This window comes from Electrophorus electricus, chromosome 8, assembly GCF_041902795.1.
Source record: "Electrophorus electricus isolate QZ-2024a chromosome 8, ASM4190279v1, whole genome shotgun sequence".
Taxonomy (NCBI): domain Eukaryota; kingdom Metazoa; phylum Chordata; class Actinopteri; order Gymnotiformes; family Gymnotidae; genus Electrophorus; species Electrophorus electricus.
The window spans coordinates 13954632-13980000 of NC_137504.1; the positions used below are offsets into that span (position 1 = coordinate 13954632).

Genomic DNA, 25369 nt, shown 5'->3' on the forward strand with positions numbered 1-25369 from the left:
AATGACAAATTAGTCTATTTACCTATTTTTAATTTGTTTATGTATTTACATATTGCAATGCATCACAGAGCTTAAAGAGTTTTCCTTCTCTGTCTGTAGACCCTGCCCTCCATCTTAGGTCATATATTTTTACAGATCAACTCTTAAAAGTAGCAGTATTAAGGAATATTTACCTTGGCATAATTAAGTTATAGTAATACACTCGAGGCAGTTACACAGGGGAAGGTGAGAGCTAAGCACTGTCAAAGCCTACAACCAATCCTATTAAAGGTCAGTCGAGGTGAAAAGGTGTATCACCAGTTCACATCTCTCAACTTTTCTTGGAAGTTAATATGAGTACTTTGTAACTGAAGGAGAAACTAGTTAAGATCATCTAAAACCAAGCAAAGTAGAGACAACACAGAGACTACTTTTAGATATCACCATTTAAACATGATCCTTTGCATAATAATAATAATAATAATAATAATATTAATGTTATTATTATTAATAATAATAATAATAATAATAATGATGATGATGATGATGATGATGATGATGAAGAAGAAGAAGAAGAAGAAGATGATGAAGATATTTTCTATATAGCATCTTATATGCACATTATGTAGTCCAAAGGGCTTTTTAGATATTTAAAAGCCAAACTACAATAAAAGTAGAAGAACTGTAACACATTGAAAACAAATGCAGATAAACACTTGAAAAAATAGAATGCTACAAGGTGGACTAAAATAGATAAAAATGAGAAGTACAATGATCAAAGTAGCATGCAACAGACACTAAAATTAAAGGAAAATATAAAAAGAAGAAAAGCCTAATTAAAGAGTAGTATCAGTAATGAGGGTGTGAGGTATTTCAGCTGAGAAGAAATTTCACAGGTGTATGGGGCAGCTTTGACACCTTTTTATATTTCATACTTGAATCTAATTATCTAGATGACCAGGATTTGGAATATATTCAGTCAGACATTCTTTAACTTCTTCAAATATAATATCTTTCTGAAAATTTAAAAATTTAAACAAATGTAATCTTGCTAAAGGCAGCTTGTAAAAGTAAATTATATTGTTTAATAGGCTATAAGCGGTAAAAAAAATAATGAGTGAAAAACCGACATAATTATTTTTGCAGGACGTTTCATTCATTTGTAGACTGAACAATGCGTAAGTCTGTAATATTATTTATAATAATGAATTTGGAAGTTTTTGATTTTACTCCGATAAAGTGGACAAAAAGAACGAAATATTTTTAAACCAAAACAATAATTCAAAGATCTACTTATGTTATTTCTAGAATAAATGAAAATAAGGAAAGGGCCAATAAGAAACTTCAACACTTTTCTCAAGTTTTATCATGAACAACTGCACATCTAGGTTTTTCAGTTAGATTTTAGGCTAAATCAAATCAAAATTCTAATGAAAATATGATTCAATATATAAAAATATTAAAACAAATTAAGCAAAAGTATTTGATATGCGCAATTTGAACGCATTGCGCTTGCTCAGGGCTTGATCTGCTGTCTGACTTGTAACTTGTAAGATGAGAACGGGAGCGGGGGAGGGGAGGGGGCCCGTTATGCCAGGAGTAGCTACCAATGGAAACAGCTCACACCAGGGACTGGTAGCCAGAGAGCCGACTCGCCTCCATGCTAGGGCCACTTTATCTGCAAGGTGCGCAAGGAAGATGATGGCCATGAACAGCAAACAGCATTTCTCCATGCACCCTGCTCTGCAGGAGCCCAAGTACTCCGGCCTGCACGCGAGCTCGGATGGCATGCGTCGAGTGTGCCTGCCTGCCCCGCAGGTATTCTAAACTATTCTTCAAAAACACATTGTTTTTTCAGTCCTCCCACTTTGAAGATGTTTTAGGCTGCTTTGCTCGCACTAGCGTAATCCCCTTCTTTTACCTCTCCACATCATCTCCCCCCTCCCTCTCTATTCCTTTCTCTCGCTTTCTCATCCACGTGCCTATTCAAGCAAAGCTGCTGCTTTCATATTAATTTTTATGACCTGTGCTTTGAGGACGGTCCTCTCTGAGGTAGAAAATGTTGTTTAATCAGGGGTTGACAGAATTCCCCGCTGACTTCCATATGCGCACTCTTGCCTGCAGCTCCAGGGCAATATATTCGGCGGCTTTGATGAGAGTCTACTGGCCCGCGCGGAAGCTTTGGCGGCTGCTGACATTGTCTCCCACGGCAAGAGTAACCCTTTCAAACCAGACGTGACCTACCATACGATGAGCAGTGTCCCTTGCACCTCTACTTCCTCTACGGTGCCCATATCTCACTCTTCGAACCTCACGGCACACCATCACCTTAATCAGACCCTGGAGGGGGACCTGCTCGATCACATCTCGTCGAGTTTATCGGTTAGCGGTATGGGCGCACCGCCGGATCCGTCAGTGATGACAACGCAAGCCCACCAGCATCACCTGCAAACCATGGGGCACCTCCACCAAGCTATGGCTATAGGGCACCCGCATACACTGTCGGTTCACAACGGCATGGCCTGTGTCAACGATGTGGAGTCCGATCCGAGGGAGCTAGAAGCGTTTGCCGAACGGTTCAAGCAACGGAGAATAAAGCTTGGGGTCACGCAGGCGGACGTGGGATCCGCTCTCGCCAACCTGAAGATACCTGGGGTAGGCTCACTTAGTCAGAGCACGATCTGTAGGTTCGAATCGCTGACCCTCTCGCATAACAACATGATAGCGCTCAAGCCTGTGCTCCAAGCGTGGCTGGAGGAAGCTGAAGCGGCGTATCGAGAGAAAAACAGCAAACCTGACCTTTTTAACGGCACCGAGAGGAAACGAAAACGCACGTCAATTGCCGCGCCAGAAAAGCGATCGTTGGAGGCATATTTTGCCATACAGCCACGTCCGTCTTCAGAGAAAATCGCAGCAATAGCAGAGAAGCTTGACCTAAAGAAAAATGTGGTCCGGGTTTGGTTTTGTAATCAAAGGCAAAAACAGAAGAGGATGAAATATTCCGCAGCACACTAGTTGATAATATCAATAAGACATTTTAAGCACACGACAGGGATCTAAACATGGTCTTTTAATCAGGATTCGTTAGTAGTTGAAAAGACATTTAATTCATTTTGAAAAAAAAAAATTTCCTCGTTCACTCAGTGTCCTATTTTGCACATAAACGTGATTCTCCAGTAAACTGTGCATTTAATGTCTGGGGCAATATCATTATTTTAGTTCCTTGTTGCAATATTCTAGGCTATAATCTACCACGTTTATTCTTCTTTTCATTTAAGGAAACAAATAGGTATTTTCAAAGAGACGTGATGGCAGATGTAAAAACATATATTTCAGTATTATCACACATTAAGTTATATTTGGACGTGTGTACGTGTGTTTTGATATATATTCAAGGACTTATTTATGACTTAAAGATTCACGTACCTGTACTTAAATCGTTGCTAAAAACACATGAAACATCCTGTAAAATATAGCTTATGTTTTTAATATTCGTTACAATATCATTACATAATCATCTGGACGTGATGAAGATCACGTCATTCCACGAATCCCAGACTCTCAAGAGCTCACGAACTACTTTTCTGACTAAGCAAGTAAAACTAATATGTGACAGAACAGAGAAATATGGAATGCTGCTATTTCATTTTGTTGTGATCTTAGCCACTTACAATCACTTGCGTAAACAGACTTCACGTTTAGATTTGACGAAGTGTGTGATTTTGAATGTTATTTAATAAATTATCCAAGTTTTCTATGCTTTTCTGAGAATGCGTGTTAATTTTTAAGGCCTATATCTGATGTTCTGCATGTTAATTTCCACTGGATTACAAATCCAGTATGTTTGTTTTGTATATAGGACTAGAATACTTCATTGTACGTATGTTACTACGAACCAGAGAATCATAACCCAACACGTCGAGAACTCACAAGGACGTTAATGTTAATGTTGTGCCAAAGACAAACAAACACACGAAATACTATAGGCCTATATAATATGTCGATACATTTTGGACATAGCCTAATAGCCTTTTTCTCCAGTAATGGTTTGGATTTAACAAATCATTTTAACATATTTGAACAAAATCATTGTCAATGAGAACGATGTATTTTAAAGTCATTGTAATACCACACATATTTGAAGCATCTTGTGTTGTTTTATTAATAAGCCCCACAGCGACTTTCTAATTAAAAATGAATGGTATCATATATGCTGAATTAAATTAAATTAAGTTAGCGCGTGGACAGTGCGCCCCCCCCCCCCCCCCCCCCGAAAAAAACCCCTCGTTTATTTCCTCTCGCCAGAACACTTTGTCCACTTTTTAATCAGACACCTTTGAATAATATATGTTTGTCACGTCTTTGTGCGGACGGATTTGAAATTATTAAATAATGACGATGCAATATTAATTGTATATTGGTATAAAACCAGACTGAGGACTGCGAGAGAGGGTTGTTAGTCGGGGAGCTTCGTAGGATGGAATAGGAGTGACAAATTCAGGTAAGAAGAAAATATGCAGTTTGTTTTTTTTATTGCCTTGAACACTTTTTTGCTAACAGCTACAATTGTTTGATCTATATATTAAGATAGTTATTAAGATTATAGCTACTGCTGTTACCCAAATACGCCTCAACAATAAATCTTAAAAAGTGATTCTGGATCAAGGCTTTAAATATTAGTACTATAAAGTGAATAGACTAATCATTCGTTAAATGTTAGGTAGTTCTCGACAGACATGTTTAAACTTCTTAAGTAGCACACTTTTAACTATTTGTTAAAATTTTAGATTTGTCTTAATTAAGCATCTCTAGCCTATATGCGTGCGTGTGTGCTGAAACACCCTAGAATTGTTAACAGAAAATTCCAAAACAATAAAGTCTCAGAGAAGCAGAAAGAAAACAACAAATGCCGTTTAATATAAGGAATTAGATTTAGGTGTCGTTTTAGTGTTACACATTTTTGTAAGTTGTCCAGGGTAACGTCACGGTGTATTCCGAACACAGGCTATTGGAATAATAAGCAGAGCATTCAATTTACTTGGTATTCATATTTTGTCTGCTTAACTGCTGGACAAGAATTTCTCTTAAGCACTAGTTTTCAATTACAGCCTCGGCTACTCTCAAATGTTAATATGTCTGCATTTTCGGATTGCTATAGATTCGTCAAACTACATGAATGGGTTACATGTGGAGGCGTAAAAGGATATTTTTTATGTAATGACACCATATAAATAACTATACTGAGCAGTTATGTAATTTCCATACAATGGTGAAAACTAATCTCGAAGTTCTGCGCTCACCTGGGGCATGTGGCGAATGAACGTAACTAAATTATTCATGGTTTACTGAAAGATATAGACTACTGTATTTCCGCATGCCATAATTGATCAAAATTAGTTAGAAGCACAATGTACGCAATTTGTTAACATTTGATGATGCTTTCGTATTTAAGCCTTTAGACAGGTGACCTAATGAAAATTGAGATTCATATAACCTTTGAGAATTTTACTAATGTGTCTGCGCATGTGTGAGTAGTCTATGCATGCTGGCAGTAGCTTTTGCTTGTTTACATTCAAAGGAAGACAAGACGTGGGCTTGACATAATGAGGATGAAAGCCGTGTGCAAGTGCGATCCTTGACTCCTGAACGACACGCAGCCATATTCCCTCTGTCCCTCCGACTGTTTGAACGAACTGTATGGGACTGTATGGCAACGCGAAGAAACCGACGACTCAATTATTCATGCACGCCCGGCAGCAACACGAGAATGTGGCCAGTGCGGAGACACACAGCGAGCCGGCGTGTTTTATCTGTCCCTTCCCATCATCGTCACACGCCGAGCAACCTTGCGCCTTTGCCCGCGAGGCCTCAGACCGACAACTATGAGAGTTATCCAGAAGGATCCTGTTACCGGGAAATACGATGCTGCCCTTGAAAGGTGAAATATGGGTGTGCCCTGATTTGACTTTTTTTTCTCAAAGTAATGTCTCAACGTAGTTAGGCTAAACTGTATTTTAAAAACAGACCATATAAACGTTAGCTATTAAGTGGGGATTTGGTATTATTTGCGCAAAAGGTTAATCGTTTTATGACATTTAAAATATTTTCATTTTTATATAAAAATTATAATAGATCATAATTGGAGCCAGATGAGGTTTTATATTTGAATCTATTGTCGATATAACAATTCTATATAAAATGCAGTCAAATTTAGTATTCAGTAAAAATAGCTGCTCAAATACATTTATAAAGCAACATACCAATCACAACGGATTTGGCCGAAATAGCCTAATTATAAGTTATAACGGTTGTATCCTCAAATAATGTAGACTACTATAACATTGATTAAGCATTCAAACAACTAAGTGGTTTAAAACAGTGGTTTTACTTACATCAAGCATCGATTATTATTATCTTAAGGGTAGATTTGTCATTCAGCAAATACTAGTAAGACTAGCCATTAAAAAGCCAGAGAATAAACCAGGTGTAGGATAATCCACATATGTAAATTCAAATAATTGAGCAACATTGAGTCTCACTGATTAAAAGACATCACAGCTACAGCTGGGTCTTCAATTCTAGTATGTAATGAAGATGTGATCCTGCCAAGAATCACTACCATTGCAGTTTAACAAAGCATTAGCGTAATGGTGGTTAAATTTCATTTTACAGATAGACTGAGTTAATATAACTGTAAAAGTGTAAAGATGTCTAACGTTAAATATATAGTATGCAATATGTAAACTTTGAAAAATTGTTTATAAGAAGCTCATTGGTGTATTTTCCATTCACAGTAGTGAACACTAGTTTCTCTTAAGCATTCATTAAGCCTTTATACATCAGGCCCCTAGGAACCTCACCAGTTTAGGTATTATATCGGTATCTTCTGCATGAACCTAACATTAATGAGCTCAAATGTATAACACTAAAAGTCTGAATGTAGTATGGGTGATACAGAAATGTGCTTTTCAAAAGACTTAATTCTTTCAAATTGTGGACAATATTATTTGTGTTACTAATACATTATTCAAATAAAACATTAATAAACTTCACATTGTCTCAGAAATCATTCATTTGAAAGCATAAAATACTGGAATCAATAGCAGGAAATAAAAATGGGACATAAATAGGCCTATATGACATTAAAGAACAGTAGGAGTAAGTAACAAAAGAAATCTGTAACGGAAATGACACATCTAATCACTCATGCCCGTCTAAACACGTGATGTGTGGATGATTGGCTCTTGGACAGCATATGCATAATACATGCAATGGTGGTTATATGCCTCCCTCGGTTTCCTGGCCTCCCACTGTGGGCCACTGTTCTACATTTCATTGTCACTGAAGCCGTAGAGAGCCAAGGGACTAAACCCTCATGTATGCTGACTTGAATATTGTGAAATGCTGGAAGAAGAGGTAGCAGGGGGTAGTCCCCACCCTGACAGCATAGAGCAACGTGATCTATCCAGCCCCATTTGAGCAAAGGTATTCTTCAGAGGGTTTTTTAAAATTAAAAATATGTTAAAAATAAAATTAGTTACGACTGCCATTACAGTCAATTAGGCCTGATTGGAAAAACTGACCAGTCATGCAGACAACTGCCAGCAATTTGCCTTCAACAGTGTGACTTAACTAAAATGCAAAGCATCCTCTTTGTAATGCTTATATGTTTACCCAAGTGTTGATCTCGTGTTAAATCACTGCCAGTTATTTGCATTCAACAGTAGTACTGACATTACTTAAAAAGTCTGTTGTGAGCCCATTTTTTAAAATATGACTTTTCAAAAATATACTCTGGCAACACATTTTAATCAGGCTAAACTTAGGTTGACAGTAGTATTACTGGTTCTGGATGGTTCTAAATATCTGTAAGGGGGCCCATTGCCCCACAAAAGCCATCATCCTTTCTTATAACTTCCTGTTAATTATTACTCATAAAAACAAAGCCTCCTCAAGTCAAAGGATGCACAAACAACTTCGCTATTCCAGTCTTTAAATGTGGTTTTCATTTCAACTGTTTCAAAATTAGTCAACAATATAGGTGTGGAAGTACAGTTTAAGACCAGTCTACTTAGCCTGGGGCTATGCTAGGTCATTAGCATTTCATTAGGGAATTCCAAGGGTTTGATATTTCCATCCTGATCCCCCATTTAAGCCCCTCATAGAAAGAAAAGGCAGTTTCGTACAATTTCAAAATGTGTTTAGACCCATCAGCATTGTTCTAAAACACTAGTTTTTGTTATTACACACATTTTACTAGTAGTAGCACTTCATTGGTCTGTAAATACATTTGTAGAACAAAGAAAAGGCAACCTTGAAACATGAATATTCATAATGCTTATTTACCTTGAACAGGTCATAAAATATTTATCAAAGCAGATTAATTAGTAATCATAACCTTAGTGGATAATGATTAATCAATGCATTAAACAGGATCATTTATGAATGTTTCAGGCAGCAAATGTGGCTGGATCATAAGTACTTATGAACCAGAGAGTAATTCGGAGACTGATTGAAAGAAATAAGATGGCATGGTATGAAACATATCGTGTTAATATGTAAAATAGGATTCTCCAATATAATCTGACAATGGCCCTGTTGACTAAAAAAGAAAAAAAAGAAAAAAAAAGAAAAAAAAAAAGAATAAAAGTACAAAAAAAAATCATTTTATGGTAAAACCAAAAATACAAATTACAAGCCACAGAAAACTGAGGTGTTGGAGACAAATAAAATAACTGTGGCTAAGGGTTTTGATAGTGTTACCAGTGACCAACACCCTGAGTAATACAAAATATACTGCTTCAGAGAACTTGCAAGATCATAAAAATGGTAGTGTGTTAATCAGCTGTGCCAGCTAATGAATAACTAGGGTTATAACCCTTGTTTTCCTATGACACAAGGTTTATGAAAACAGTGGAGCACAGTGGATTTGCACTAGCAATAAACAGCAGACAATGCGCCATGGCCATTACATTACTGATTATGGTTTGGGAAACTGATCTATGAGACTGCTCTCTGTCTAGTACACTTTAATCAGATTTAACTCCATTTCAATTTCAAAGTCTTTTATTCAATAAATTTGCAGCATTAGTATTTTCTGGCCTTCATTGATATTCCTTTTCCTTCATATATACAACCAAAATACTCAGTCTAGTTTATAACACCAAGTTGTAAATGTTGGTCAACATCACATAACAGCTATGTTAACAGCAATCACAATTTCAATTCTAAATCCAAAATTGTAATACAAAAACCAATTAAAGGTAAATTGTAAGGTAAAATGTAAGTAAACCTTTATAACGTTTCTACATGTCAGAAGATACACCCATGACATTCCACTCCAAATGTCACATTAGATCAGACAATAGAGCTGTTATTTAGCAACAATGAAAGCCTCCTGGAACAATGGATTTTTAAAGTGATTGCATATTTATAACCTGAATCATAAGCACTGAGTTTGTGATGGTTATATTATGTATAATTAATAAAACATCAGCAGTGGCTAAAATGCTTGACTTAAAACCACTAAAATAGTTGGCATTACAATTTCATATGAAAACATACTGTTTTTAACAATGCAAAGTTTTTTCAGTTTGGCCAAGTAAAAAAAACAATAATAAAAAAAAACCTTAAAAAAATGCAAGTGAATATAAATACATCTTTCTATAAATTAAAAACCACTGCTGAGAAAGCAGCTCTGTTCAGATGTACTGCAGAACTCTGTTTAGCTGTGCTGAAATCCATTGGTGGCAGTTACTTTCTGGGTACACTTCTTCAGGTCAGTCAGGAACAAATGTAGAGTGATTAGATCCCCAGTTGTTTTGAAGGAGCAGTTTTCCTTAAAGAAAGTAACATCTTATATTGAGTCATAAATCCATATTAAAATAACAATCACACACAAGGACACAAAATCATTTAAAGATGTGTCCATAATCACAAAACTAAAATACTCAATTTTCAGTAGGGAAATGTGACTGGCCAGACATTAAATTCTGAGAGTAAAACATACCATATGTTGAGCTTGATGAGTGGATTTGTTGGATGAATTGACCAATTTACTTAACACTCGTTTAAGCCTGTCAATATTTTGAAAATCAGGATGCTGAAACTTCTCTCCAGACAGGATTTTCTTACACTGGCAGAAAAACCCAGGCTAAAAGAACATTGAAAAGGATTAGAAAAAGAATCCAATCAACTGTGACCTAGAATAATTCTCTAGCTAAAGTTCAAACAATTTTAAACAACCAGAAACATTCATACAACTGCACACTTCACATGTGCTTAAGAAGTACTCAAAGTTCAGGAAAATGGATGAACAAAAACAGAACTTTGATTTGCTAAATCAGATGGTAAAAACAAACACCCAACAAAAACCCGTCAAATACAATATGTAGTAGACTTGTCATGTAGTGTGTCTCACCTTGCAATCGAGAGCTCCTTGTTTTTTAAGGTCTGCCACAAATACAGAATCTAACTGCTCCTAAATGAAAAAAATTCTAAAGTTAACTTTAAAACTAAAATTAATTTCCATCAAGTTCAACCTCCCAGCTCAGTAAAAGTCAAAATGTCTTACCGCAGTTAGATTTTTCAAGAGATGTTCTACCTGCACCTTTATTTCTTTTAAGTTTTCTTTGTGAAGCATACCATGGACACAGGCAGTAGCAACAAGTAACACAATCACACACTTCATCTTGCTTTGTTGAGGCTGAACTCGATTCTTCTGACATCCTAACACTTGCAGTGCATGTATATATATGCATACACGCACATGAAACCTGAACGTAAACCAGCATTTTTTTTCCCAGTAAAGCTATTTTGCACTGTAAGCATTCGTGAACCCGTCATGGTAATCTTGATGAAGATGTGGTTGATTTGGTGATGCTTCAAGTTCTCTGAACAGCGGAATTCAGAGTGACAAATGACAATTTGCCAAGAAAGATTATAATGCTTTCAGACATGAACCTCTGCAGTGGGTGCTGATTACCATGTTTGGTTTTGAGAATTCAGAGCTCCTTCTTCAGATTTAGACAAATAACTCTGATGTCTACATATGTCATGTCTACAGAGTTGTGAATTAAAGAAAGGAATTTACCATCTTGAATGCTGCAGTGCACCCTATAATATTGTCAGATCTGAATCATAATAAACCTGGTACAAAACCCCATACGAGTTTGTCAAGGTAAAAAAATCTTTACAACACATCAACAAATGCAAAATGGCAGAGGTACAAAAGTTGGTGCATACAAACAAATTCCCAAATGGACTACACGGACTCCGTCAGAGTGAATAGATTTGCCTTATTTTCTCTGAGATTCAATCAAAGTACCAGTGTTTGGTACAAAGAAGACATAATAGCAACTGAGCCTGTAGTTTCGCAGTGCATATATTCAAACCATATGAACCATGTTTCACACTTGTGCATAAATGTGGTGGGGGAAAAAAAAAGAAACAAATAAATGTAATCTGACTGGATTCATACCAGTAACAAACAATTTAGAACAAAAGGAATGTGCCCTCCAACTTCTTTCCATTGACATTGGGGTCATGAATGTAATACACAGTAATACACAGTTGTTAGCATCAGGTAGAAGAGCTGAAGAAGCCCATAAAAAATTCGGATTCATATGGCTGGTTTGATCAGGTATGCTGCCAGACTTTTATTAATATTAACCTAGTAATTTGTAGTTTAAAAATGGCGAAAAAGTTACAGGAATTCCAGTCACATCTTGCTATTTTTCAAAGCTAAAATGAAACGTTCATGTCTGTATTATATTATTTAGTATTATAGTACAGCAACTTGCTTACACCTGTATTGCAAATGTCCACGCATGCTTCTCATTCATGGAACCTTCTCTATAAGGTTCTCATAAGCAGGCCATACTTCCAGGGTAGGTCTCAGTGCAGAAAGGTGTGCAGACTAGAGATGCTGCACTTGGTGATCTCAGAGCACTGCTCCTGGTTCTTCTTGATCCTGTAAAAGTGCTCCACGTAGTTGGAGCGGCCCAGGAGCTCCACAAAGTCCTCATCGTGGGTAATGATAAGCAGCTGGAAGTTACGCTGGCGAGAACGACTCTTGATGATTCTGCCACAAAAGCAAAAATAGAAAAGACTTGGTTCACACGTCACAGGCATGATAACATGCACTGGAGCCTGCTGGAGATATAGGTCTCAAAGGCTGGAAGTTGAATTGTAATGTCACCTAATTTAATGGCAAACATATCTTCTTGCCTGTGGCTGAATTCCAAATGCTTGTTTCTACCTTGCAGTTCTTTAAATTCGTAGTAATGTTCAGCTGCTCTATTTACTATTAAAGTTGAGTAAAAACCCTCCATGCTGTTTGCACCATACACCTCTCTCCCTGAAACATGGCTTCAGGTTGACAGGTGTCTTAAGATTGCTTTCATAAAATACTCATAGGAGTTGCAACAAAAACAAAAAACTTAAAGGTTGGAGTCATGAAGAAAAAAAAAGTTATTCTTCTTATTTTTTAAGAGCAGTAAAAAAATCAGCCAAGGTTTTAGCCCACATCAATCACATCACACGAAAAGCAACAGAAGTAAAGCTATGATGCAGACTTACTCCACTAAGGCATGTGCCAGGGACTCAATATTCTCTCTGTCCAGATTGGTGGTGGGCTCATCCAGGGCTAGGATGCCGCAGTTCAGACAGAAAGTCTCAGCTAAAGCCAGTCGGATAATGAGGGATGCCAGGACCTGAGGATAGACATGCCCCCCGTTAACAGTGACATTAATGGTTTTGTGGATAAGAGTGAAAAGCTAGGCTCTTTTATGGTATGCTCTTTAAAAGCAATCGGACATATTGTTCATAGATTTCAACAAGATTCTTTTATGGTCAACGTAACAAGGGCAAATGGAATATGTAAATGGAATACTATTTCAGTGTCCGTTGAAAAAGAGCACACCTTTTGCCCAGCACTACAACGGCCCCGCATATCTAAAGCGGTGTCTCCTTTGACCATCACCACCCTGTAGTTGTAGGTTCTTCTCTTCATCCCAGCTGAGGCATTCTCGTCCACATCAGAACGGATCTCCACATACTCAATATCTGAGAAAAGGCATGAATGTTTTAACTGTTCTACTCTGGTAATTTGCTTCATGTAGCTTTGAAAGGGGAAAAAACCCCAAAAACAAACACACTTGGAGTTTAATGTTTTCAGCCACACATTCATTAAGACACAAAAAAAAGACTGCATATGCTTGACGCAGAATTCAGTGTTGCCAACATATTCTCACCACTATTTTTAAAAGGGAACCCCATCTTACAGGTCCATTTTACATTTTAAGTGTAAAATGACATACTAGACCATCTGTTGCCTTCTAACCTGTTCTGTACTGGTGAGTTTCTAATCACAGGACCACCGATGATGGCATATCTTGACTGTGAGCCATTCTAAACAAAAGCAGCAACACTAACACACAAAGGGCCTGCTTGTGAATACTGAGCCAATATAGTGTGTATAGCATATTAGAGGATTAAGACCATTCGTTGACCTAATATCATCCAACCAACAGTGGTCGTGTAATAAGGAACTAAATTAAACCAATGATGAAGCTAGAGGATGGATAAACTTTGAAAGCCAGCAGATGTGCTATAGACTAACTGAACAGCTTCCATGTGTACATACAAAAGGGGTGTGTGTGGGGAAGATTGTGTATGTTTCTTTAGGAAATGACCTTGTCCACGATATGTGCTTCTCCACAGATCCCGAACAATTTTGTTAATCTCCTCCATCTTCATACTGTGAAATTTCATGATGGTTCTGAAAAAAACAGACACCCAGGCCTTCAGGAGACCTACATATGCACAGTTCTCCACTGAGTTTCATACACAGGTTTTCCTCAATTAAAAGATATTTACCAAGTGTTTACTGCCACATATCTATAAAATAAGCTCTCTTAGTATACTGACAAATCGGAGCCAACCATAAAACCCAAAAGCATGCATGACAGAGAGAATGCAAAAGAGAAACAAGAGGGTGACGATACTTTAGCTTTACTATTTCTAAATATTATGGTGCATGGTAGCAAAAGCTAGGGTCCAATTTTTGTATCTGTATGATGCAGAGAATGGTGATGCTATCTTTATGAGAACTGTTTTTGGCTGATAAGAATGCTGACTAAATGAGCAACATAACCATGCAAACTGAATAGGTAACCAAGCTTTCAGACTTCCTGTGGTGGTGTGCAAAAACATTCTTTCAATTATTAAGTGATGGAAATATCTAAAACAACTTTCAGATCTGCACTGGCCCCAATTTAAATTGACTTTACTCTTGTTGGTGTATAAAACATTAAATGTCTGGCCATACAGTATTCGAAGGAACTCATTGTATAGCTGAACAAACGTCATTTCCATCCAGTCATCACATCTACTCCAGTAGATGCAGACAAAGCTCGCCCACCCTAGACACACCAGAGTAAATGAGAACCCAACATCTATACTGAGGTGGCAACTTGAACTAAACATAATGTAATAAAGCATGGACTGTTTATTAGCTGGGATGCCCAAGGTGAATGTGTTCCCCCTTGAGTATTGGTCCTCCCAAGGTTTATTCCTCAATTCCACCCAGGGAGTTTTTCCTTGCCACTGTCAACTGCTCTCTCATTCGAGTTTTAAATGTATGCTTTTATCCAAACCGACTTACAATTATGACTGAATACATTTTGAGCAATTGAGGGTTAAGGGCCTAGTCGAGTACCTTAACCACTGAACCATATATTTTTAAAGCTGCTTTGTGACAACTTATGATGTAAAAAGCACTATATAATTGAGTTGTACGGTTATTTGTCAAGTCAAATTTAAAGAGACCAACTCCAGTATTAGATTCCAATGTTACTGAATATGACAATAATGGGGCCACTGACAGTGTTAATCAAGACTGCACGTTTCCATCATGTAGTCAGAGCATTGTGGAAACTTATGCTTTACTGAATAACCACTGAATAATCAGACAACTCATAGAAAACGTAATGACAGTTGCAATTAGTCAGCATGCTCATCCATAGCTGATCCAGAGTCAGAGATGGCTCTGACAACAACCTTTGTATTTCTACATTTCTATGCCTGCCACTTAAATGTAAGTTAGAAATAAGCCAAAAGGTGATGTCTCTAGAAGATGGACAAGAAATGCTCCGTTTTAAGCACTAGACAGCTTGACAATAAATCGTAACAAAAACACCTAAAAACACACCAAAAAAGACCATAGAATAAGCAGGTACCAGATCCTTAATCTACATTGTCCTTGGAACAAAGATGTTGGGTTTATCAACCCATTTACTGTTTAGGAATAATGTGGTATCTGTATAGCCACACAATAATGACAAGAAAGCAAATAGCTTTTTTGGATTAATAATGACACCAGATCTAAAAAAAACCCCCAAAGCATGCTGACGTAACTTCTGCAAAGGAGCTAGATTGTTATCTAGCCAAAATTTAAACCGACCTTGGACTTCCTTTGTGCAATGTTGAAATAAAATGAGCTTTGAGTTTATTAAGATTTACTTGATTATTATGGTTGTACCATGAATCTACAATGTACATACATTAATGTAGGAATCAGGAAAGGCTGATCTGATTTTTAAGAATCTTATTACTTTGGCTTTAAATAAGCAATATGGGTTTAATGGTTGATTATAAGGAACTGTTTTCACTTATGTAGAAATATACATTTAAGTACTGAAAGAGAGATGAAAGTGAAGTCTCAAAAAGACTGACAGAAGGCTTCTGGTTTAGGACCTATGACACTAAGGTGGTTTTCACGCCGAGTAAAGTCTGACTCAGAACAAAGCTTTCATATGACCCGTTTTTGATGCGACCTGTCCTAACTTGGAATCAGACCGAGGAACTGTACGAATTCAACAGCAGGAGGTGACCCGAGTACAACAGAGGTCCAACAGAGCTGTGGTTGGTTGGCATAAGAGATATCCATATTATGGCCCTTACTTAATTTGGCAGTAAAGCAAAGTGATCATGGAGTACTGGCAAATTTGAAGCGATGACAATAAAGGTGGAAAAATTCATCAACACTGCAAATCTCAAAAGTTGTACAAGTACAGGGATCAAAATTTGCTACCATTTGAAGTAAACTTTAGGTCAATGGGTCTTTCGTTTTAAATTTTGTATTGATTTGTATTGATCGGGATGAATAACCATGAATTAGTACTTTGCTAATTTTGTCTTTGAGTAAGAGTTGCAAACCGAGGTGCCTTTATAGCTCTGTTACAACCTCAGGTGGGTCGTTTTCTGTTCGTATGTCCTCTGTGTTTCAGGTTGTGTCTCCTCATTCCCGGATCAAATGTCTACATCCGTGTGGTGCACTGGGTGCTGACGGTCCTCCCTGATTGCAGTGCAATTTGCTCCTATTGGTTCCTGTTACTTGCTGATCTCCACTGCTGCACTCCCTTCATTGGCTTCCAGTAGCTGCTCGCATCAAATTTAAAACCTTGATACTTGCCTACAAAGCCAAAAATGGACCAGCCCCTGCATGCATGAGGTCAATGGTCAAAGCCTGATCTGTAGCTCATGTACTTTGAACTTCAAGTATGGCTCGGCATTAGGGTATTGTGTATTGCACAATATAACAGACTGTTGCCTGTTATAGAGCTTAATTGTGTTTTGCACTTCTAGGTATCAGCATTGATCCCTGTATATATTGGCTAGGATGCATTCTATGAGTAAATGACAAAGCTGCTCTTATCCAGAGCATCTGCCAAATGCTGTAAATGTAAATGCCCCATCTCATAACACTATATACATCTTAGCTGAGTGAGAAAACGAGAGGATGGAATTGCTTCTTACTTTGCTGATTTGTGACTGAATTGTGACTTTGTAAATTCATGTATTTTGTGATTGTGCTTGGTTCTGGAAAGACTAATTTTTGGTATTGTGTATTTTGTTGTGTAATTTGTGTTTGGGCAAGACCTCCGGTATTCTGACCCTGGCTTTGCCACACCATTTTTTGATTGTCACTTATGCCCCATATGCTTGCTGTTGTGTACATAGTGTGTTATACTTAGTACCGGGTGATAAAACAATCTTGAAACAGGACTGAAATAAAATTTGTTGATAACGATAAACTTTTGACATTTTTACTCGATAAATATAGATGTAACAATGTATCACACAGCACAAATAAACAGGACGACAACAGCCAGTCAGTCAGTTCTGGGTTGCATAATGTACATGCCCATTTCCTGCCGCAAAGCACCATTTGCGCTGGGTTCACAAAAAGTAATTAATATTTGCACTAAGGAATTAATTCTGAAAAATAACTTGGTGGTGAGATAGATCCTGCAATACACTTTTAAGTCTGAAGAAGAATCTCAATGAATATACTGTCTTACATTTTAAATGTACTCAGTTTTAACTGCTGAGTTAAAATGTTGGAATATCCCATTCTCCTTATCTCCAACGCAAAAACCAAACTGTGATCAGCTGACAGTAGCGGTAGAATACAGTTACATCCTTTCATGTATGAGTCACTTACAACTTGGACACGCACACACACACGTGCGCACACACACACACACACACACACACACACACACACACACACACACACACACACACACACACACACACACACACACACACACACACACACACACACACACACACACACACCCTTATGATGAATAACCAAATCTATTCTCCATTGTATTCTCTATAGTTTGTAATGAAGGGAGATTCTATTCTGTCTTAGTATATTTGTCCTTTAATTTGGACCTACATTATTTTGGGATTTCTTGCATCCATTTGTAAAACCTTAAATAATTAAAACTCTTTACTGTAAAAAAATATGTTCACAGCACAGTCTGTGAGTACCAGTTATACAAAACATTTTGTTCCATTTGTGAAAATGTTCAAACAAAAGCAGAGGGACTGAGACAGAAGATAGACACTCGGTTTAAAGACACATTGTCTACAGGGGATCTTTGCATGGTTTGGATGGACCTAGATACTGTTCAAAACTCTTGGCAGATTTCACTTATGCGCCGTTTGCTTCAAAGGGTTTGTAGAACATGATAGCATGTTCAACAAACCCATGCAGACATTAGCTGCATTTACATGCTTACTTGGGTGTCCTGACTGAAATAATTCTGACTGAAGATTTCTGGTCAATTGTTTACATGGGATGTGATCTAATATGGTCTGATGTTTACATGACCCGACGCATTTAATTGGAACAACTATGTGACAGGCACTCAGAGCTAGACTGGGCTAAACGACTGTATAGTACAAGTGGTGATAGTGCGCAAATGGTGACGAATCTGCCATAAAACTCAGACATAGGGAAGGACATGGGTAGTGAAGCCTGTCAACACAGGCTATGATAGTACTATTGTTTATATGTTCAAATATTCCACAACACAACCAGAGTCATCATCTCAGTGTACTGCATCCTATTATGCAACAGTGTGAAATTCTTTCACAAGTGGGCGAAACCTTCATACATTCACAATTCCATAGTATGGTTTGCGTTTGCCGCATACTGGATATTAAATTGCATACTACTATGGGGACCATTATGCTGGTCAATTTGAACATAGCCAATCTCTCCGAGGTCCAGGTGATCTTGGAAGGCACCATTTTGAGATCTGTATATCATACAATTTACGTTTTGATCAGTTCAAAACTACACAGATTAAAATTTCAAAATCAGTTTGAGCATTTTTATGCTGAATGAAATGCTTCTAATGCTTTTATTCAGTTTGGGCTTTTAAAATGATTATAATCAGAATATTTGGCTCCATGTAAACCCAGCTATCTAAAAGTACTGCATTCTATATTACTACTGCCAATAGTAATAAAAATACAATACTGGGCCTAAAGAGATCAGAAACAAAAGCTAAAAATATCAAATAGGAAACTCAAAGAAAAAGAAACGATCTATACTCTCTGAACTTTAGGAGGATATGGAATGAACATAATTTAAACAGACTTTTTTTATGTTAGAAAGTCAGCTTCTAAAACTTCAGAAGCACTTTTGCTTGAAGGATCTCCATCATAAAAGGTGTGTACTTTACTACAATTTTGAATATTTCTACATCTCTTACTAGAATACATTGCAGTTACCAATTCTTCAGATACACATACACACACCTCACCTGTTTTTTTTACACACACACACACACACACACACACACCTCACCTGTTTTTTTTAGATATACACACACACACACACACACACACACACACACACACACACACACACACACACACACACACACACACACACACCTCACCTGTTTTTTTAGACATACACACACACACAGCCCCCACCCCCTCCAAAAAACATCAGAGATCATTTGAATGGGCACAATGCCTTCCATTTTGATAATATGGTTTATAACAACTGTAAACTGGATTAGTCTACGTCTCTGCATTTTGTTTTCTCTCTTTGTTTCAACAGTGTCAGTCAATTGGAGTGAATTTAATGAGTGAAAATTCCTCCACTAGGACAGCAAACACTCCCTGACAAATCATAACACACTTACTGGTCTAAGGCCTTGTAGTAGATGTCCAGGTCCTTATTGGCCAGTTCGGTGGTCCTCATGACTATCATCTTGTCCCGGTATCTCTCCTCAGCCTGGCAGTACTGGTCCTCACGTAGTTCCTTGCGGAAGCGCAGGATCTCCTCCTCAAAGCCCTTCTGGCGGCCTAAAGCCACACTGCGATTCTTCTTCAGATCCTCCACTTTCCGCTCTAACTCCCGCCGCTCACTGGTCAATGAGAATATTGTATGTTATACAACAGTTCCAACCAAGTAATTTGATCAGATGAGAGCCATTCCTTGAGTGCTGAATCAGAGTACAACAGCACCGAGATTTTAAATTATACAGGTATCAATCCTCTTTACATGTGCGTTCTATTAACTGTTAATTACATTATGATCATCTTAGATTGTAACAAAATTTGCTGTTAACTCAAGTTTCATGTTTGGTTTATTTGTCACATACATAGTCATACCCAGTATAACTCACAGTGAAATGGTTTCCAACTCATTGGAATCACACATACTACCAAAGCAAATATCATCAGACTCTTATTTCATTGGCTCTTCAACCGAATCACAGCCAGGATGATTTAGTATGACGGCACTCTCTCTCATATGATATTGCCTAAATGTCCATTTAAACATTTTAAATCTACTTAATTTCTCATTTTTAAACAGCTCACTCCAAAAAGGGAGTTACACACACAGTCTATAATGCCATAATAGCTGCTCTGGTTACCAATAAGCTGTTCTGGTTAACACCAATGGGAAGAATCGGGTAGAACAGTTGTCACCTTTTGAGATTCTGATACAAGATTGTGTACTTTTGCTACTCACATACTTGTTTTGCCTGAAATTACAACTGCTTAAATACACAAGAAAGAAGTTTAGTGTGTTTGATTTGCACTGCACTGCAAAAGTGCAAAAATAATAAAAATAAATAAAAAAATTAAAAAAAAAAGGGAAAAATCGCTGTTAAAAGTTTACGATTTATAGGCCTATAATGTGTACACAATTTTGCAGAGATTAGTATAATAGTCAAATTAGTATAACACAGCTAAATAATTATTGGTAACAATATGAACTGCATACTTGCGCAACTCCAAGACCTTCATGTTGCCCATCTCCTTCAGCAGCACCTCCCTTCTCTTGGACACCTCCTTCAGCTCCTCTACACGCTTTCTCAGTGTCAGGTTATCTTGAAGCCATCGTTCTTGTACCTAAGGGGGAGACAGAAAAGAAAGCAAAAATCACATTTGCAGCTGTATATAAAATATAGGCAGTGGAATCTTCGTGACTTCGTTTTGCATGAGAGATGGGTTCACACCTTCTGAGTGTCTATGTCTTGTCGGATATTGCCCATGTCTTTGTTGATCTTTTCTCGTTGCTTTTCAGCCTCAAGCAGCTGGGTATTTGTCTCTTGAAGTTCTGCCTCTTTTTGCTGAGTAAAGAAAAATGATAAATTAATGAAAAAATGTAAATCAGAAAAAAAGACATAGATAAAAGAAAGTGTCATCTGATTTTACATACCTCTTTGTAGTTATCTTTTCCTTCCTCGATGTACTTCTTAATTTCTCTTTCGAGAACACACAAGTTTTTAAATCTCTCTTTAATTGCATTAACCTACAATAGGATCAACAAAATGTCTTCATATAGGAACAATCAATCAATCATTACTGACAAGATTCTTGTAGATAGACACAGAATACAAATGACTGAGTCCAAGAAATGTTTGCATATAAACAGGACAGATCCATTTCAGTGGAAGAAAACCTACAGAATGGAGACTCAGTACATTTAGGAAATATTTAAAATTGATTTATTAAATGGTTAAGTAGTAAGTCATAAGCAACTAAAAATCAATAAGCAGTTACAACACAAATATACACTTGGAAGAACGTGAGTTGTCATTTAATTTGAACGTAGTCAAATAATTTCTAATAAGACAATATGTGGGCAGTTACATTGTTACAGCTTATAAAATATCTGATGAAGCTGACCAGTATAATGCTGACTCATTGAGAAGACACAGCAAGATAAGTAATCAGCAAGATCTGTGGTTTAATAGTATAAATAAATATGGGGTCACTATTTGGCAAGAAACAAGTCAGTCATTGTTGCCATTTTGTGTTATAACTGCTTAATAATTACTGCTAAGACATTGATTAAGACTCCTAAATATCAGATAATTAATAAGTCACTTTGAAATCATTCATAAACTCAGTAAACTGGAGCCGTGACATTGTATACTCTAGTTACAACAAGGACAAATAGACATGGCAAACATGATCATAGCGAACAGAATATTTATTCTAAAGAGATGAGATGATGTCAATGAGCTGCATACCTTCTCCTGGCCTTCTTCTTGTTTCTGCCTCCTGCGCTCAATCAATTCCTGCTTTTCCTGCTGCAACTTCTCCAAAGTGGCAGCCAACGGAGAGACCTGCTCCTTTGCTTCCTAAAAGATCACAAAGAATAATTGATCATTCATGGATTAACAGTTTAATTCTAACATGTTCCATTGAAAAAAAAGCAGCAAAAAACAAGGATTTGGGTGAAAGGATGAACAAAGAAAAAAAAACAAAACTGAATGCTAAAAATTGATTTTAACTATGCACTTTAGGGAAGCATACTGCGTGTTTGAGAATTCAGCCAGATGTTTTGAAGTGATCTTTGAGGTGAAATAACCGTGGGGAAAAACGCTAAGATGGCATTACCTGTATCTCCCTGTGCAGTGCCTGGATCTCAGTGGTGAGTTCCACGCACTGCTCCTCCAGCTGCTGCTGCTTCTGCATGTCGCTTGAGATGTGGAGCTTCTCGGCACAGATCTCATTCACGCTGCTTTTCAGGGTCTGGATCTGCTCCTGCTGATCTTGGATCATCTTGCGCTTTAGCTCCATCTTACTGCAGGCTGTGGATGGAGAAGAGCAGGGCAAGTGACGGAGAGCTGCATGCTGTGGGAGCGCTCGCTGATAATTAATACACAGCATCATCAGTATGGAAAGGGTACAAATTACCATCTGGACAAAGACTCATTACACATGAAAGTCAAAGCTCATCTTCAGATTTCAAGTGCATTAACTAATGAAACCTTTATTCAACCTAAATTACATTTAGTTCAAAGTTTGCCATTTTAATTTTAATTATTTATTATTAAATATTATTATTATTATTAATATTTAATTTTTCATCTGTTTGGAAGTATACTGCTTGTTTTTGGAAATAGTTCCAACCTCCACAACTGTGCAAAAAACGTTACATGAATTGGCGACTCATATTTACTTAATGACCTATATAGCCACTCAGGAAGTACAGTCTGCTGTGATGTGTTCATGCTGGGGGCTGTTGTACTGGATGTTAAAAGGTACAGTGCTCATACTGGTATCCAGGCGATGCTGGGTCTCCTGTTTCTCGTGGCTGATATGCTGCATAGTGCGGCTCAGGTCCATTCCCTGAAGCTTAGCTGCATGCTGTGCTATCTTCCTCTCCACGTCCTTAAGGTCTAGCTGCAACAGTACAATACAAGGACCTTTCAATTACAGTATGAACACAGGATTATTTGCAATAGTTGCAAGCATGAAAACATCAATAAGGCTGACGTTAGTATGAGGGCTGCAATGGTCTTTAAATGGACTCACTGAGGCAACTGTAATTATAAACAGAATAAGATGTCAAATATCCGGTACCAAATCAAGAGTTTCACATTGGCCCAGCCCAAGTACTTATTCAAAACTGCACACTGCAAGCTTTTCAAAAACTCTTCCTATTAAAGATTTAACTGCTCAAACACAATCACCAAAGAAAATTTTAAAAACCTTTAAAAGGTAGGAGTTTAGAGAATGGAACTCCTTTAGGATAATTTTTCATTGACTACATTTAGCAATGCATAATTTGGGCTTTACTTTGATTCAAAGTTGATATTTCCAATTACAGTACAAGCAAAAAAGTCAAATGTACATTTTAAATCTTTAACACTATAGTGTTTAAAAAGTAAGACCATAAAGACCTATACTGCATTTAAGAATACAAAGAACTGTTGAAATAATTTAGAACTAGGATTTAGACCTGGTAGCGGTCCATGAGGGAAATGTCCTGTAGGCATGCTTTGGCTGTGTCCTCCTCAGACATGAGCATGGACAGCAGAGTTTCCTGCTCCTCTATGTCCCTCTTCAGCTTCTCGATCTCGCGGTTCACAGTCTGCAGTTTATTCCTCATCTCTGGCAGATCCTTCTCCTGGAGCTCTGCTATAGACTGCCTGTGTATAAGGGAAACATACAAAAGATCAAACCCAGGAATATCTTGTGAACAAAAAGAGACATGGGTCGATGTGCATGCGGTTGAGACAATGACTCCAAACAAAACCACTCATCGCCATGATGAGCAAAAGAAGGGTCTGTATAAACATGCTGGGCAAGGTGATTATGAATGACCACTTTCAAGCCATTAAAGACAAACAAACAAACAAACAAAAACCCCTACAGAAATTAGTGAAACATTCACATACTGACAGCTGTAAGACTGTCTGCTCTGCCCTTTCGCAAACTCATACAACTGCACAGAGACCCGTTCACAACACCATGGCAAATGACATTCAGTGATGAAGCCCAGCACAACTGCACCAGTTACTCCAAACCTATTTTTTGATTAGGTCGAGCTGAACCGTAGCAATACGGGTTCAAGTCACCATGGGCCAGGAAGTAGAACTTTGTGGGATTGTGAACAAAATACAAAAAGCAAAATTTTAATTGTTTCATTTTATAGTGGTTAATCTGATTATTTAGAAGAACGACAGTTTAAACGAAGAATAAAGTTGAGGTTTCAAAACACTTTGCGTGGCACAAACTGAATACTGCCCACTCCTCCACAAACACCATCCCAATGGTGAATTATGGTATTATTTTGGAACCATCATGTTCTGTATGGCCCTTTCTGGAGTGTTTTGCAGTGAAGTTCAACTGCCAAAAATGTTGAAAAGTAAAATAAACGGGGGGTGGGGGGAAATAAAAAATCTATTGCGCACTCATTTCACACCAGAACATGTACATTCACATTAGTATAACAATGTACTTTTACTTTTTGTATTTGACTATTTTTGAAAGCGCTTATACTCTGCTTGATTCAAGAACATTTTTGTATCACTAAATTTTGATACAATAGGTCTATTTTTTTTAACTTTTACTTAAGTATAATTACTGAGTACCTTTTATACCACTTAACACACTAGTGTTTGAAATGCCTTCGAATATTGTATTGGATATTCTTATATGGTAATTTTTTATATACGGTTTGTACACGTTTTCTTTTAAAACTGCCGATAATTGTCCCTTACTTTGAATTTATTGGGTTGTAATGACCAGATACATGATGCCTTAGAATATTTTGCTACTTTGACCACTGTCACATATACGGTGTTCTACAAATGTTGACCTAACTTTTGAGCCTCAACAGGATGTATTGACAGTGTCATTTGTCAGTTTGACAAATAGTATTGTAGGGCAAAACCCATGGCTTCAGGAGCTGCCACAAAATAGAAGTGATTTTTTTTCCACCTTTACAGGTGACTTGCAAGCACCAACAACTTTAACCAGCCTTTATTATGTGACCTGGTAAGCCAATCAGCTGAAGTCATGCACCAGTTTTGTAGCATAGCCAGGCTAGCCAACAGGCACACCGCATAAAGGTTTTGCTGATGTCTTGCTCCCTTCTTCCTTTTTTTCCCCATTTAGGCTAGAATGAATATGCTTGACATTAAGTGAAAGCACTAACTGGCTAATATAATCCAGCAAAATCTTTTATGAAATTTATAGGAGCTGATGAATAAAATATTTTTCCCCTCATCCATCTATGGGTTCATTTCAGATACTTATGCATTAC

At 37.4% G+C, this 25369-nt stretch overlaps 2 protein-coding genes across 3 annotated transcripts in view; one reads left to right on the plus strand and one right to left on the minus strand.

Moving 5' to 3' along the window:
• Window positions 1–1663: 1663 nt before the first annotated feature.
• Window positions 1664–3626, plus strand: pou4f3 (POU class 4 homeobox 3). The gene is made up of 2 exons (XM_027023052.2): window positions 1664–1797; window positions 2104–3626. The coding sequence occupies exons 1-2, from the start codon at window positions 1678–1680 to the stop codon at window positions 2992–2994; spliced, it is 1011 nt and encodes a 336-aa protein (XP_026878853.1). The 5' UTR covers window positions 1664–1677; the 3' UTR covers window positions 2995–3626.
• Window positions 3627–10557: 6931 nt separating this feature from the next.
• Window positions 10558–25369, minus strand: part of rad50 (RAD50 homolog, double strand break repair protein) — a 31523-nt gene continuing 16711 nt past the window's right edge. Inside the window, exons 15-26 of one of the 2 annotated variants that reach the window (XM_035527416.2) lie at window positions 23561–23750; window positions 22875–23001; window positions 22213–22406; window positions 21843–21953; window positions 21026–21118; window positions 20823–20936; window positions 20588–20715; window positions 19497–19721; window positions 13674–13759; window positions 12902–13044; window positions 12559–12692; window positions 10558–12061 (exon numbers count right to left, since the gene is read on the minus strand). In XM_035527416.2, the coding sequence (XP_035383309.2) occupies window positions 11875–12061; window positions 12559–12692; window positions 12902–13044; window positions 13674–13759; window positions 19497–19721; window positions 20588–20715; window positions 20823–20936; window positions 21026–21118; window positions 21843–21953; window positions 22213–22406; window positions 22875–23001; window positions 23561–23750 (1732 nt within the window). In that variant the 3' untranslated portion in view covers window positions 10558–11874. The remainder of the gene's footprint in view (window positions 12062–12558; window positions 12693–12901; window positions 13045–13673; window positions 13760–19496; window positions 19722–20587; window positions 20716–20822; window positions 20937–21025; window positions 21119–21842; window positions 21954–22212; window positions 22407–22874; window positions 23002–23560; window positions 23751–25369) is intronic. The other variant, XR_014124931.1, reaches the window with a different exon arrangement.

Coding starts and splice junctions, on each gene's coding strand:
- pou4f3 (XM_027023052.2), top strand. CDS start 1,678: ATGATGGCCATGAACAGCAAACAGCATTTCTCCATGCACCCTGCTCTG. Junction 1,798..2,103: donor TGTGCCTGCCTGCCCCGCAG/GTATTCTAAACT, acceptor TCTTGCCTGCAG/CTCCAGGGCAATATATTCGG.